This window comes from Emydura macquarii, unplaced genomic scaffold (assembly GCF_026122565.2).
Source record: "Emydura macquarii macquarii isolate MOO-44397 ecotype Brisbane River unplaced genomic scaffold, CSIRO-AGI_Emac_v2 contig_1876, whole genome shotgun sequence".
NCBI lineage: Eukaryota > Metazoa > Chordata > Testudines > Chelidae > Emydura > Emydura macquarii.
In genome coordinates this window covers 12,715,764-12,731,698 of record NW_027132013.1, presented here as the reverse complement: position 1 = coordinate 12,731,698, position 15,935 = coordinate 12,715,764, and the positions used below count along the sequence as shown (strand labels likewise).

The 15,935-nt window shown below is 47.0% G+C and overlaps 1 protein-coding gene across 3 annotated transcripts in view; it reads left to right on the top strand.

Annotated features, from left to right (window-relative positions):
• Positions 1-13,734, top strand: part of AMBRA1 (autophagy and beclin 1 regulator 1) — a 190,450-nt gene extending 176,716 nt beyond the window's left edge. For all 3 annotated transcript variants that reach the window (XM_067557650.1, XM_067557649.1, XM_067557648.1), the window contains one exon: positions 12,020-13,734. In XM_067557650.1, coding sequence (XP_067413751.1) covers positions 12,020-12,510 — 491 coding nt within the window. In that variant the 3' untranslated portion in view covers positions 12,511-13,734. The remainder of the gene's footprint in view (positions 1-12,019) is intronic.
• Positions 13,735-15,935: the final 2,201 nt, after the last annotated feature.

The following is a 15,935-nucleotide window of genomic DNA, read 5'->3' as shown; positions in this document are numbered from 1 at the left end:
CTTTAAAGATACGATACCCAGCAGCTTGCCACAGTAACTGGAGTTAACATCAATTTTAAGTCAAACCCAGCACTGGGTTGGTTTAAATTAAGAGTAAAACAAGTTTATTAACGAAAGAGAGTGGATTTTAAGTGAGTTCAAGTATAAAGGATAGAATTAGAAGTGGTTACAAGCAAACAAATGTGAAACATGCTTTTGAAAGACTAAGACTTAACAAAATAAGCTACAGTTTTTGTTCAAGGTAAGATTCTCTCACATACCTTCCAACAAAATGGCTGACCAATCCCTCTGGTCAGGATCTCCCACAAAGTCTGACGCGTTCTGTTCCTTTGTCATATTAGGTGAAAGATCACTTGAGGTCTCTCTTTATAGTCCAGTAAATCTTTGAAATGGATTCTTCCCCAAATAAAGTTCATTCGAGCTGTGAGAAAGGTGACATAGAGTTTCCTGCTGAAGGAATTTTCATGCTGGTGTTTGCTAAAATGCAGATTGATCTGTTCCTGCAATTTCTTCCCCCTGCCATGATGCTGAGTAATTATCTCCTCCCCCGTTGGTTTGATAGTCCTGTTTATCTTCTGCATAAATTACAGTGCTATTGTCTCTTAATGTACCTTGGAACCTTTGAGGTGGCAGAACCATATTCCTTTGGCTAGGGTGAGGTAACATTAGCCTTGTCTGGCACACACTTTGATAACATAATTTCCAGTATGTTTGTAATTTTGAATTTGTCCTCCTTACATAGATAATATTAATGATCTTAATGATCCATATGGTATTAGCATTCTATTGATATCTTACATGACAACTTTTGAATTGAGGTTAGATATTAGTGAGTTGGGGTACATTCAGCTTATCAAGCCAACTGAAACTCACTACCAGATACCAGTAAGCCGCTTTCCCTCTTGCACTGGGGTTATGTTAGGATCAGAGGATTTGGATAAACTGGATCCTCTGGGACTGGCATCCCAGCCAATTAGCCAGCACACTTCCATCACTGACCTGCTCCTTCCAAGAACCAGTTAGCAGCACTTTGCTCTAACGTAGCCTGAGCCATTTGGTGATCTTCAGAGTCTGCCCAGTGATTGTGTGAAATTAGCTGTACTGTCCATGATTTTAAACAGTCTGTTTGTCTATAGTAAACAGGGAACATTGCTAGGTTGTTGGTAGTTGCCTTTGGTAGAAGATTCAGAAGTGGGTAATGATGAGGCAACTTACTCTCTAGGGCTGCATCTATGCTGAAGATCCTGTGATTGTTGTAACGCTATCATAGTTCCATTTGTGCTGGAAATATTGGGAGCACTGGTGTAAAGTGGCTGCCAGTTTTATCAGACTGTCATCTAACCCTGCTCAGAGCAGGGTCAGGCTGTCATCAGCCAGTCCACGTTCGTGCTTTCACCATGTCTGGCACTAGCAGAATTGCACATTACACTAGGCTGTTCAAATGCCTCACTGCCTTTTTGATGGATTGCTTGTTTTCTGCACCTGCCAAAATTTTCAACCATATTGAGCTTCTGCTGCCATTTTAAAAGGGAAACAGCATTGTCTAATAGTAAGATCACAGGACTAGCCGCCAGGAACTCCTAAACATGAATCCCAGTGCTACCACTAACTCAGTGTGTGACATTGGGCATGTTATTTAATCTGTCTGTAAAATGGGGACAGACCTTCCCTGTAGTACATCCCAGTGCGGGTGTGAGTATTAATTCATGTTTTGTATAGAGCTCTGAAGATGTAAAACACTATATAAGGATTTAGTAGTATTACTGGAAACACTCAGCAGGATGGATGAAACAGATGTGTCTGGCCAGCGCCAAGGGAAGTGTTTAGTGACCAGTTTCGTAATGAGAAAGAAGAAAGCAAGTGTACATTGCAGCTCCTTTGGAAACAAGGGCGTGGCTTTCTGAAACACCTGCTGCCCACTCTCCTGGTGTGGGGAATTCCATGTCAGGGCACCTCTCACATGTATACTTTCTATGGAAAGAAATATGCAATGTATCATCAAAAATCTAATTAAGTTCTCTCTGTGTTTAAATACAGTTTCCTTCTCTCCATGATAAGCTCTGCAGAGACTTTTGTCTTTGTGCCTGCTTTGGAAGAATGAATGTACAGGGAGTGAATTTATTAGAAGCAAATCCCTCTAGTGCACATGTTGCATTTTTCGTTAGTTAATCACTGCCTTGTGAACTGTATCGCCTGTGAAGCATGCATAAGCCAAAGAGACCTGGGTTTGGGTGAAAAGCTGTGAGAAAGGCACTAAGAAATATTTGAAAATTGTTTTGGCTCCTGAAAAATTTGTCTGGCTCCTGCTTCCTTTTAAATTAACAGATGTAGGGGCAATTGTGAGTGGGCTCTAACACAGAGTCTTAAATAAAAGCACCCAGTTGGAATTTGCATTGCTCAATTTCCCTGGAAATTAAGAGATGCAGTGGGGAGGGTCTTGCTTGCCTAACGGCCAAATTAAATCTCACTTAGAAACAAGGAGGATGTCTCAACAACAACGTGAGTTCTAATCCAGACCATGACAGAAGGGACATGGATTTGATGGCTTCCACTGTAGTCTCTAATTGACATTTGTACACATCACTAAATCAACACAATTTGGCTGAACTGGCGGTATTTATCAGGAGAAGTCAAGGACTGGAATATTAAAGGAGAGGTGCTGTAGGTTAAGATTGAGGAGTGTTGGCAGAGCTGAGTGAAGAAAGCTTGTGCAACAGTCTGCCTGCCCTATCAATATATATCAGTCCCTCTCTTTTATTATCACTAAATTAACTTAAAACAAATAAAACAAAACACACCCCTGATGGGTGACTGGTGACTGGCATTTATCATCCCAACTCCCAGCATCTGCCTGTGCTTGCGGTGGGTTGTAATCCAGACACTTTAATACCTATTGAGCAGATAAGTGCGGTATGAGTGTATAGAATCCTAGAAATGAGAAGATCTGTTGTCAGTAGGTCACCTTGTCTGTCTTTTGGGAGACGAGGATGACTATTCTCATGAATGTGCAGCTTCTGGTTTCTCTAACTTGATTGTAATCAGTCCAGCCTGTTTTACAGTCCAGTACAAATAGCCATGTGACCTGGGCGCTTAGAGGTGTTGTTTCTCTGACTTAATTAATTGGATGCTTACAACTGGAAAGAGGTTCTAAAACTAAAGCCAGGAAATTGCACTTGGGCTAGTATATGCTGAGCCTTACAAGCTGCAAGTAGCCAGGAGATGTCCTGTATGCGTGAAACATACAGGACCCTGGATCCTGATGTAAGTGAAACACCCTGTGAAGACCTCAGCAATGCTCACTGAGCAAACACACACCTAATGCCATGTCTAGCACTACAGCTATGCCACTGTAGCACCATAATGTAGATGCTTCCTATATTGACAGAAGAGGTTTTTCCATTGATGTAGGTAATCCACCACCCCAAGCAGTGGTGGAATTCTTGTGTCAACCTAGCCACTGCTACACTGGGAGTTAGGTCCACTTAACTACGTTACTCAGGGCTTTGTGAATTTTTCTCACCCCTGAGTGATGAAGCTAGGTTCATCTAAATGTTAATTGTATACCAGGCCTAAGTGTGCTCCTGGTACCCATGGACGTGTAGCTTTTTCTTGTATAGCAGATAGGATAGAGTGCTGCAGGGCATAGAATGGGGAGTTATGCAGCACTACCACCAGCTGAGACTGAATGCTAAATAGGAAATGGACACAGCATTCTGATAATGCTGTATAGGTTCTTTCCATGCCATTGACGTGTAATAATCAGAGCAAAAGACTCTTGGGTTCTATTTCCAGATCTGCCACTGACTTTCAAAGTAGAAGCATAGACAAATCATTTAACTTTTCAGTGCCACAGGTTGTCCTCTCTAAAATATGCACGGTAATCCATGTGGTGTTGTGAATTCAGCTACTGTCTGTAAGAGATCCTCTGATGAAAAGGATTAGCTAGAGAGGATAGATCATTTATGAGTGGCATATACCATGGGATCCTTTGTGATTCCCTTTCAAGTTCCTTCCTCTTCAGAGGTCAAATTGTGGATGAGAAATGGTGGTGATACTCTAAGATCTTCCCGCAAAATAAATTCCACCCACGTGTCTCATTTTGGCGATTCACTACTGAGTAGTTTGTGCTAATGTTCAAAAGGATTGTGCCTACTCTCTGAGCTCCCCAGGGCTCCTGGAGCTTAGTTGCCCCTCAGTGGGGCTTGCATATGGCCATGGGTTCTGCTAGAATCAATGTATAGATTCCAAGGCAAGATGGGGACCATTGTGATCATCATAGAAGATTAGGATTGGGAGGGAGGAGGTCATCTAATCCAACCCCAACTAAATCATCATCTAATCTGACCTCCTGTATAGCACAGGTCACAGAATTTCCCCAAAATAATTCCTAACACATAGCTTTTAGAAAAGCTTCCAATATGGATTTAAATCCTTGGCATTGGTTGCTTGATTGTGGAAAAAATAAGTCGAGATATCCTGTGTGTCAACAAAATGAGACATAACTCACAGTAGATTGTGCAGAACTGTGACCCTCCTGTTCCTTCCTTACATGAGGTATGAAATAGTTAACAGTGTTGACATTTGAATTATCCTTGAGTGTCCAAGTTAATGGGGCAGTTCAATCACACCTCTGAGCTATTGTTCTACATTCTACATTCTCACATAATAGACATCTCTCCATCATTTATACTTGATTCCTGTTTTTGATGCTCACAACCATAACAGCTAAAGACTGACTTTTTTTTAAAAAAAAAGGAAGTTGATATTTTGGAGAACAAAATACACATAGGAGGGAAGTGCCAATATGCCATACTACCACAAATCAGACCAATCCAAGCCCTGCTGCCCGTTGGGTCCATGCTAATCATGTGTTACGTTGCTATCCCTGCATCAGGAACATAAACATCACCCCCTTTCTTTGTCCCATGGAAAGTCCTTTATTTCCTCTGCTAGCTTAAAGTTCCTGCCCGATATCTCTCAGCTTTATTGGAATCATTATAAATTTCCTCTTTGTAATCTTGCTACTCCATACAAAATTCTCCTGTTCCTAGAGCAGCTTAGCAGAGGACATCTGAGTTGGTTTCCAACAACTAGGGAAGATGATTCTGTCATACTTCCTAATATGGTATTGGGGCCTGCTGCACAGACTGATCGAATCCCCTACTCTTTGGGATAAGTATTCATAAGCTCTGCCTATGGCTTTGCATTTGTTTTGGAATAGGAATACGAATCTTTTGGACTCTTGGGAAGTGCCTTATAACTTTGATGCTATGGGAAACGCTGTTTAATATTTGCATTCCTCAAAGGAGCCCCAGCCTGCTGGCTTTGGGCTATTTGCTGGACTCAGCGATCCTGTTCAGTGCCTGACAGAGTGGAGCTGGTTTATCCCTATCTCAGGTGAAAGGCAAAGCAGTTCAGGTGTTTCAAGGTCAGTTTCTGCTGCGAGATGAATTCTGACATAGGAGCAACCCAGGTGGAAGATGAGCAGCTGTTCCTTCTCCCTGTGATAGGTCCACATTCACATTCCACTCAGTGCCCTCACTTGTGGAGCTGACTGCCTGCTAATCTGAATTCTGCCTCTGGTGTGCTGTGAGGTCTTTGCTGCTTTCCTGGCTCACCAAAGAATTGCCATTGTCTCTTGGCCTAGACCATGTTGCTGCAGTGTGAGCATTACCTAAAGCCATCTGCTGTGCCAGTTGTCCTCATAGCTCTGTCACTCTTATCTCTGCTCATTGCTATTAATTCTGGGGAGCTGCTAGGAAAAAACACTGTATTCCACAAGAAAGTGCTTGGGATCATGCAGAGATTTTTCTCAGGAGCTGCTTAGCACTATGGAAAATTCTCCAGCAGTCAAGAAAGTGGTGTTCCCAAAACCTAGGGCAGCAGAAACCATTTCAGAAAGACCCACCTTTGGGGAGTCACGGGGTCATGCCCCATCCAGAAACAAAAGGGAGTTACTTGTTACTTGGGCATGTCATACAAATAGCCGTGAAAAAGCCTCACACTACTGAGCAGGCTGACTCAGCCCTCTTAAGAAAGGCAATGCAGGGGCAGCTGGGCAAGGCAAACCTCCGGACTGCCCTCTGTGCAGTGTGTAGGAGAGGGCTTTGCAGGGTCTGGGAGGTCCCAACACACTTGTTGAGCTTTAAGGTGAGGAGAGATTGAATATCTTCTTAATGGAAAAGTGAAATGAACTGTCGCTTAGCTCATTCCCCTTATACTAGCCGTCTTCTTACATTGAGTACCAGGCAAAACCTCAGTAGAGTCTGAAAGATATGGAAGACCTGCAGTGAGACACTCAGTCACCAGCCCAGCTTTTCCTCCTCCTTGTCCTGATCTTATCCAACTGATGGGACAGGCTGTGTGAGACAGTGTCTCTGCTGCCTTGTAGCTGAGGCAATTGCTGTAAACTTGAGAGGAGGGGGAAAGAAAAGGAATAAAATGCACCAAGGAAAAGCAAGATGCGTTGCTTAGCTGTATGTGGGTAAGGGACTGGAGTGACCAAGCCAGTGGGTGCAGCAATGATATTGCAGGCCAGTCCTCTGTGGCCTTTTTCTAGAAGCTCTCACTCATTTCTCTGCACTTTCGGGTTTCTTAATCTGGTGGCTCCTGACATGATAAATTGTTGAGCAGCAGGCCCTGCTGTTGTGGAATCAGCACTTGCTTTCCTGAGCAGGCAACGGCCTCAAACCCTGGAATTCCACTCCAGGCACAGCTTAGTAAAGCGCGTGATCTGAATTAAGGGGTAGGGGAGAGTTAAGGATGGTGTGGCATGATCTGCCTGAAGGCTTCTTACAGGGAATGCTTATATTCAGCGTGTGCTCTTAATCTCGGGGGCAGAAGCACCAGATGAAAATTTTGGCTGACTTGTAACCCCAGGGCATATGCATGGCCGGGGGCGGGGTGTGAAGAGAGCGGGGAGATACCTGGCAGGTATTCACAGCCTCTAAAGTTAGGAACTGGTTTGCATGCCCCGGGCCTAGCTAATACTGTGAGCTCTGGATTTCTAATGCTTTCTATTTCTAGCGTTGCCAGATACTTAGTAACAAAGGACTTAGTTATTCACATGCGGCAGTACAGTCTGAATTGTGATCAATATGCTACGGATGTTCTCACCAAAGCCGTTCTGTCTCTGTCTAGCAGAGGATGAGATGCTGACCGAAGCTCAACCTCTGAAAGATGGGGGTATTGCCCAGAGAAGGGGGAAATGTCTGGAGGAATTAGCTTGTTCAGTGAATGTTGTCCCTTTGCAGTTTGCCCCAGGCAGCGTGGTGCATGCTGTGGGAATGGCCACCAGGAGCTGAACATAGAATCTTACGTCTTGGCGGTGCTTAGAAGAAGCTTTCTTCACTTGGGATTTAAACTTTCTTGAAGATACCAACTGCACTGTGCGGACCTGCACCCCTTCAATCTAGGCTAGATTAGAGCAATGCACTTTACGCGTGGCTGCCCTTGAAAAGCAATTGTATGCAGCAGCTAGTGCTGAAGGCAGCAGCATGACTGCTGTGAGTGGTAGACCTGTGACCTGCACTCTGCTTTGACTGCTGCTGGTTCCAAGAGTACGCACTGTGGTAGAATATACTCCCTTCTGCTACCCTGTATAGGGTCCTGTCAGGATAGGAAGAAGGACCTTCTCTCCTGAGGGCCTGCATCTTTGCTTCACCTAGCCCCATATACACTAGTGCTCCAGTGCACCCTCTGAGCAGGCCATGTTGTGTTTTTATTGCCTCTTTAGTGGTTATGGGGCTGGTTTATTAGGGGCTCCTTATAGTAGCTGTTCTGGGATCCTGGTCACTGGGCCGGACTGGTCCAAAGAGTCTTGTTTTCAGTTGGGCTGATGTCGTTTAGCTCCCACGAGCACTTCAGAAGTATAAATGTATAATTCTCTCAACCAAAATAAACTCTGCCCCAGAATGTTCTGCCCTTTTACAGCACCTCAGCTTTCCATGGTCCTGGAGAGCATTTCCTGGACCAATGGTTTTCAGCCTGTTGTCCATGGACCCCTGGGGGTCCACAGACTATATCTAAAGTTTACAAAGGGGTCCACATCTTCATTTGAAATCTTTTAGAGGTCTGCAAAAGAAAAAAGGTTGCAAACCTCTGTCTTGGACAGATGGTGGCTGTTACCATCCAGGCCAGTCCATGGGATTTCTGAATTTCACCATCCATGCCCTCAAAAGTCAAACAGCCATGTTGCAACAGCAAGGTTTGCATCTCCCTCAGCCGGCCCTTGGACTCTCCTGGCTTTAACTTGCCTCAAGAAAGGAGGAATTCAGTGCACCTGCTTCAACTCAGCCCCAACATGTATTTCATTTCTGGAGTTAGTGTAGTCCTATAGGGCTCTTGTCCGCACACACACGTCTCACCTATCCTGTCATTCCCCAGTGACTGCAGGAGGAGAGGTTAATGCACAGATGAAGTAACCAGCATCTCTGACCTGTGAGCCTGGGTTTCCATTGTAAGGTTCTTCCTGGTGACATTCTGCCCAGCAAGCTCAAGCCTCGGCTTTATTCTCACCTCTCTCTCCCACCTGATGCTGTCTCTAAATCCTGCCCTTCTTCCTACGCAGCAGCTCCAAAAATCACTTTCTCATCTGTGTCCCCATGGCTAAACCCCTTGTGGAGTCCCTGACTGTTGTGGCTGCCTCCTCTCTGGCCTCCCAGATGCTCAACCCACATGTTCCCCAGAATTCTGCCACAAAGATGTTCTTCCTTGCCACTGCTCTTACCACATCTGGCCCTTTTAATCCCAGCACTAGTTCCCAACAGCTAAGTATCATGTGCAAGCTCCTCCTCCTTTTCTTCATTGCCCTGCACAGCCTGTCTGCCTGTCTGCGCTTGATTCTTCCTCATCCAAATGTTCTGAATTGATGTCCTTATTGTCATCCTCATACTCGATGGTCTCTACACCTTCCTCCATGCAGCCACCTATCTGTGTCCTCCAGGTATCCACCCTCTCGTCCACAAACCAGACCTTCCTTCTCAGGGTAATGTCAGTAAATGATGGTATCCATGCCTCCATAATGAAAGCTCCAAACCAAGCCAGGCGCTCAGTCTGCCATCCAGTCCTGCGTCTCACTTCATCCCATCCCCCACTATTTTGGTCTGTGCATTGTCTAGTTAATATAAGCTCCATGGGGCAGGGACCTGGTAATTGTTTCTGTCTATGAGGTGCCCAGCCCACTGTTGGTGCCAGGAATAATAAACTCTTGAAAGTGAAGGTTGAGTGCCCAGAACTGCACTGTGGAACTGCAGTCCTGTAATTCACAGCAGGCCTGTTCTTCTTCTTATACTTCTGATTACTACCCCACCAAAGTTACGAAGCAAATCATCCTCTCCTCTCACCAGGGCTGACGAATCTGAGGGTGCTGTGGCGGTTAGTGGAGAAGAGCAGTGCTGACAGTGGAGTGCTGTAGGTCAGGATTGAAGTGTGGTGGCAAAGCTATGTGCCGGGTACCCATGCTGAAATAGGTGCTGTAAGCCAACACTGAAAATATTACCAAAGCTGCATGGAAAGCCCAGAGCTAGAATGGTAGGGGAAACTGTAAGGCAAGATTGAGAAACGTTGGCAGAAGTGGGAGGGGGAAGCTTACAGAACCTCTGCTTTCTTCGTCTGCGTAACTAGTCCCCCTTTTGTAGATTTTAAGACCAGAAAAGGGATCATTATGATGATCTAAACTGATTTCCTGTATCACATAGGCCACGGAATTTCACCAATGATTCCTGCATCAAGCCCAGAACTTGTGGTTGAGCTAAGCATATTATTTAAAAAGCCATCTAATCTTGATTAAAACACTTGACATGAGGGAAAATCCACTCTGCCCCTTGGTATGTTGTTCCAGTGTTGAATTACCTATGCGTTAACATTTTCTGCCATATTTCTACTTGTGAGCATTAAATTCACCCCTAATATTTGTAGTATTTCTACAGCAGGGAAGAGTACTGAAGGGCTCATCTACATACACAATTTGAACCTCTCCAGTGTGGATGCAGTTCTGTCAGCATAAAGGTGTTTTATACCAGTACAGCTCTTCCCCTACAGGAAAGGGAGTAACCGACACCAGTATGGTTGCGTCTACCCCGGGAGCTGTAAGAGTGTAATTTATGGGTTTTTTTAAAAAAGTTCTCATCAAAATAGTTATACTGATACAAAAATTGTTTGGACCAGGCAAAATACCTCTCGGCTTCCTCATCACAGCCATGTTATCCATACCACTGCCATAGCAGTATCAATTTTGCCCTCCAGTTCAGTGTTTTATTGGTTTTTAAACACCAGCCCTCCACACATACACATTCCCCATAGTCTTGCTCATACTTGTGTTCTTTCCCCTGTTGCCAGAGAAGCTGGCTCCTTTCTCTTCTGTGCTAATCAGCGCTGATGGCTTTGTGGAGCTGGGAGTGAGATTTATCTCTTTAATAAGAATCAGGTAGGCTACTGCTTCCCTCTGCGGAATGATTGCAACACATTCCAGTGAATAAGAACCTTTCCCTGAACAGGCTGGATGAGGTTTACTGCTAATGGAGTATGTGGATGAGGGGCCAGACCTGTCTGCTCTGGTGACTTGTTCTTCCTTTAGCTAGGCTTTATTTCTTGTAGTATTTTGCTCTCCATAGGGGCGCATATACTTAGACTCTTGAGTCTTCTCCACTGGTGATGTGCGGGCGCAAATCTTGCTCTAAGGTTACTCTGTGTACACACACATCGCTATCCACTCCAAACCTGGCCTCTCCCTCTGATCAGAGGGGGACCCCTTCTGGGAGAGTCTCTGTAGGGTAACGGAGGAAGGGCTCTGGAGGTGAGTTCTGGGCCCCTCTTACCACATGGCACAGTGTTTGGTTTATTGCAATGCATGCTGAGCTGTGCTCTTCCCCTGTGGGCTCACTGACCTTTCTTATAGCTGGGAAGAAACTCTCTGTCTGTGACCTTTTCACTCCACACTTGCATGGCTTGATAAGAGCTTCCTCCCAGACTCTGCTGTGTGTCTTAGGGATGCCATTTCTCTTTCCTAGACCTGAGGGAGCCCAGGATGGGTGTGAATGTGTGGCAGGGAGGGGTCTCCAGGACTGGCCGAGGGTGCATCTTTTATTATTCTTCCTTGCCATCCCAGTCTGTGACCTGTGCTGTTGCCTCTCTCTTTCTTTTGGCAATTGCTCCTGTGCTGCAGCTAGTGCAGAATGTAGCGGCTCGAGGTGAGGTTGTGCTGTGCTTAGCAGCCTAATGGCCAGCAGACGTGCTGCACAGTCTGTCTTTTGATCTGTAAGGCCTTAGAGTGGGCGGGGTCTGCTGGAGGGGGCCTGTCTGTTGGCCGTGTGAGCTCAGGGCTAGTGCTGCTGACCCTTAAGAGATAGGGCATGCCACTATGGGATATTTTCTGGATTAGGTGGGGCATAATAGGGGCGTGCAACTCTCAGTGCTCTGGGAGATGGTGACTGCTCCCCTCCCCTGGTGTGGTGGGGGAGAGGAGTAGCATGTGCAGGTAGTGGGTTATTGAGGATGGTTTGTCACTTTGGCTGTGTGGTGTTGGCTGTTTTCTGTTGGAGAGCCTGGCTTTCATGGACACTCTCTCACCTGTGGTTGTTTGAGGAGCTTTACCTAGTGCCCAGCAATTACACCACAGCAAATGTCAAGCCTCAGGGCCCGTTAGACTGGGCAACATTACCCACCCCTGATGCTGGCTGGCAGGGATTGTTCAATCCTCTGTCCTATGAACTGGCAGCTTTCTTGTGGCTTGGGCAGATGTTCTTTGCTGCAGGATGTGTCCCCTCAGAGTTGAATTCCTCTAGTTTGGCACTTTAATAAAAGTTAAACAAAATATACTCAAACTCCAGGTTCTGTCTGGCAAAAACCCTGCACATCTGCAGAGGAGATAGTGTGCCTTGTAGCTGATCTGTCCTAGTCCATGTGCACCACGCTACATCTGACCATCCTGCTTTCTCCTTTCTACCTGGTCAATGTGATTTTCTTTGTCCCTTAGTTGTGTCTTGTGCACTAAGGCCACTTCGTATGTTCTCTCCTCCAGGTGAAGGTCCAGAATATGGGGCCGGTGGGGACGACGCCCTCAGCAGGATTCAGAGGCTGATGGCTGAAGGTGGCATGACTGCTGTGGTCCAGCGGGAGCAGAGCACCACTATGGCCTCCATGGGTGGCTTTGGCAACAACATCATTGTGAGTCACCGGATTCACCGCAGCTCTCAGACTGGTGTGGAATCCATGGGAGCTGATGGTGCCTTGATGCAGCAGTCCACCTCACATGAGTTGGCAGCTGAGCTAGAGGGACGGATCCTTTCAGAGTCTATGCAGCTGGCAGAGCATGGCCTGAGCCCACAGGCAGCTTCTGGCAGGAGTGAAGGACAAGGAACCGATAGACTGGATCTGCCAGAGCAGTCCCAGTCCTCTATGGACACTGAGGGACCAATTGAATACAGTGACCTAACTAATAATAACCATCTTCCTGACAATACCAACTACTATAGTAACGACAGCACCAGTGGGGAGTCGCGGAACAGGTAGAGATGAATTGTGTCTTGGTGCTACCCTTGTACTGCTAAGCAGAGACCTGTACCTCACAGTTGATCAGGAGCTGGAAGAGTGGGGTATTGTGGCTCTGATAGGATAATAGTAATTGAGGGGGCATCTGTACTTGTGGGGAGAGGGAGGAAATGGAAGGGAAGTCATCAGATCTATAGGACCCCATGAGGAAGAAGCTTTATTTTATCTTAGCTTCCAGCACCCATGTTGCTGCACAGTTTCTACAAGAACATTAACAATCTCTAACAATGCTCATCTGAGCCTTGTGCAAATTTCCCAGTTCACTGGGAATCCCCTGGGCATATCCCCAAACCTGCACTGCTGTAAATGTTACCCTTTGTAAAATGAGTGCTTTCCCCCTCCTTGCCCGCAGCCCCAAGGATTGAGCAGAAGAACAACTATCAGGGAAGGGGGCCCTGCAGTGTCCTCCAGAGACAAGCAACCCTATTGGGCATATCCTGTATTTGATGCCCCAGCTCTTCTGTTGGAGTGGAGGAGTCTTCTAGGCCAGAGTACCATGCTATGGCATGGCCCTAGTGCCCCTTGGAGGGTGGAGGGGTGGAGCATTTTGGTGACTAGAAAGAACATGATTCCTGTCCAGTCTGCAGTCTTCACAGGAACAGAGCTGGGGTGAGAAGAGCCAGGCTTAGGTTTCACCATCCTTTATATGCCCAGGAGCCTCTCGGAAGTGGGGACCTTTTCTTTGAGTGTCAGCTTAGCACCGAGCTGCTATAGACGAAGGGAGAGAATGGGGGCAAATGCAAGGTGTGGGAGTGAGGTGGGCATGGCTCCTCCTGGTAGGGTGCAGTTTGCACAAGGATACTCCAGTATCTTCACACCCCAGCTGTGCCAATATTAACATGAATGCACCATCTTGGCAAAGCCTGCCAGTATCATGGCACCATTGGTGGGCTGCATTTCCCGTGGGGGGAGGGGGGCAGGGAAGCTTTCCAGCTCCAGGTCAGGGCATGAGGTATGGGTCTGTGACGTAAGGTGTTGCATGTGAAATCTTGACCTTGTACATGTAGTTTCTAGTGGAGAAATCAAGGCTCTGATAATATTTTGTTTTTAGTCTAAAATGTGATTTTCCTTTTCGTTTGTAACTCTCCATCCCAGCAAGCTTGTGGCGGGAGGGTAGGGGGAGAGTCTGAGTGCTAACGAGGGAAACACCAAAGATCAACGTCATTAAAATATGACAAACCCTTCTCTAGCCTGCTGTCTTCTCTTGTGCGCTGGGGGAGTGGGTGTTGGAGTGCTTGGCCCTGCCTTAGCACCCACAGCCAAGGAGCTCCAAGTGCTTCATAAACATTAACCTCACATTCCCTCATCCCCCAGAAGGGGAAGGGGGTATAATCACCTCTGTGTTAGAGAGACCCAAGGTGTAACAGCAAGTCACTGGCAGAGCTGGGAATAGAGCTCAGGAGTCCAGCTTCCAAGTACCTCGCTCTAATCATTAGACAGCTGGGTACGTTCCTCCCTGGTTTTCCCATCACTCTCCCCGACACCTCCTAAGGTAAGGAGCAAATAGCTGTATCCGCCATATTCAGCTAAAAGAACGGGGGCACAGCTGTCTACTCCAAGAGAGCCAGGAAATGTCCTTCCTGTGCAGCCAACTACCCCAAGAGAGCCAGGAGACATCTGCCCACCTGCTTCCTGGGAAGAGGAGGAGAGGCAGCGACTGGCCTGTTTCAGAGAAGGGACAGTGCTTGGAAGTCCCTGGGGGATAGGAGCGATAAGCATTATGGTGTGAGGTGCACTTCCCCCACTGTGTAATTGTCTCCCAGCACATGCCTGACCCCCCTCAACACTGCGAGAACATCCCAGTAAATAAGGCCATCATTAAGCTGCACTCAAGCTCCCAGTAAGAAGTGTCTGTTAAAGAACATTAAGCAAATCTTCCCTTAAATCACAGCCTGGAAATGAACCTTAAATCAAATCAGCCACTGCCATGCCTCATCGCAGGGTGTTAATGAGGCACTAAAACCTGCCCTGTGCCAGTCACATCTCTGAGCTGACACGCCTGATAATGGGATTCCCTTCTGTGGAGATGATGGCTTCACACATCTTGCCCCTGCTTCTGTGCAGGCTCCATGGGAATGTGCCAACTGGCTGAGCCAGAGGGGCTATGTTCCTACTATGGCAGAGTCTTGCCCAGGGCAGCCTCTGGCTTGGATATACCCAGTGCTTATGGGTCTACTTACAGCTCCCCTTGGAAATGAAAAGGAGCAGAGCCTGGTAAAAGATGCCAATGCACCAGACTGGCACGTCCCCATTCCTTGCAGCAGTTGAGCCAGGCCACTGTGCTGCAGCTGTGAACAGACATGAATTACCGTCGTCAGCTGTTTTGGGCACACTCCCTCAATCCCCACATTAAGGTCCTTCTCCCACTGAAGGTGATGGTAGAAATCCCATGAACTCCGGTGGGAACAGGAGCAAGCCCTAACGTCTCCATTCAGTCTAAACTCACTCTCTCTTCAGTACTGAAGTAGGTCTTTGTTTGGAGAAGGCTCAAGTGAAGCCTTCCTGGAGATGCTGAGGACTGTGGTGCCCAACAGTGATAGGATGTCAGGCCCATCAAAAAGGCTCTTCTCCACTTCCCTCTCAAGTCTGCTTGGCAAATAGAGCTTTGTGCAGAGACTGAGATCACAGTTGCAGTTGATTTATGTACAAATGTTTGGAGGGAAGGTAGTGGGGGAAGATGGACAAACCAGTTCTCCAGGCCAGAGCCTGCTCCACCCTCACTCACTCTTCTTCAGAAGCTTCACTGGGAATAGAAATAAGGCGGCTGTTGGGAAAGTGGGTTCTAGGGTTGAAAGCCCAGGCCTTTTGCTGAACGAACAGCAGGTGCTCTTTGGTGCAAGGAGTTGGTGGGCTCGAGCCTACAGAGGCAACAGAAGTTCATTGTAGCTGCTGCAGGCAGAGAATATGCACAACTCAACAGTCTACCCTTAGAACTGGCCCAGAGTCCCTGAGGGAGCAGAGAGAAGGGAGGATGATCTGGATTGACTTGGGGAGCTCAGGACAAAGAGGTGAGTAGATTCACTCCTGCTCAGGTCGTCTCTCTCCAGCTCCCTTCTCCTTGGGACTGACAGCGCCCCCTTCCTCAGTCACTGCCGATGTACAGTTTCTCCCACACCCCCAAGCCCTTAGGACTGGTACTAGCTCTCACTAGGACGTCAGTCGGGGAAGAGACGTCCAACAACGTTTTCCTCACATTAAGCTTTGAACAGAGGCTGTGTTAACAAGTCCTGTGCTCTCAAGGCTGGGGAAAGCAGTGAATCTGAGGCCAGCATGCTTGGACTGATCTCGAGCTCCAATGCCAACACCCTTCCATGAGTGTGGGCGAGGCAGCCCCTCATGCCCGCAATCCCAGCATTTTAACGAGCAGCCTGAGGAAGCCATGCCAT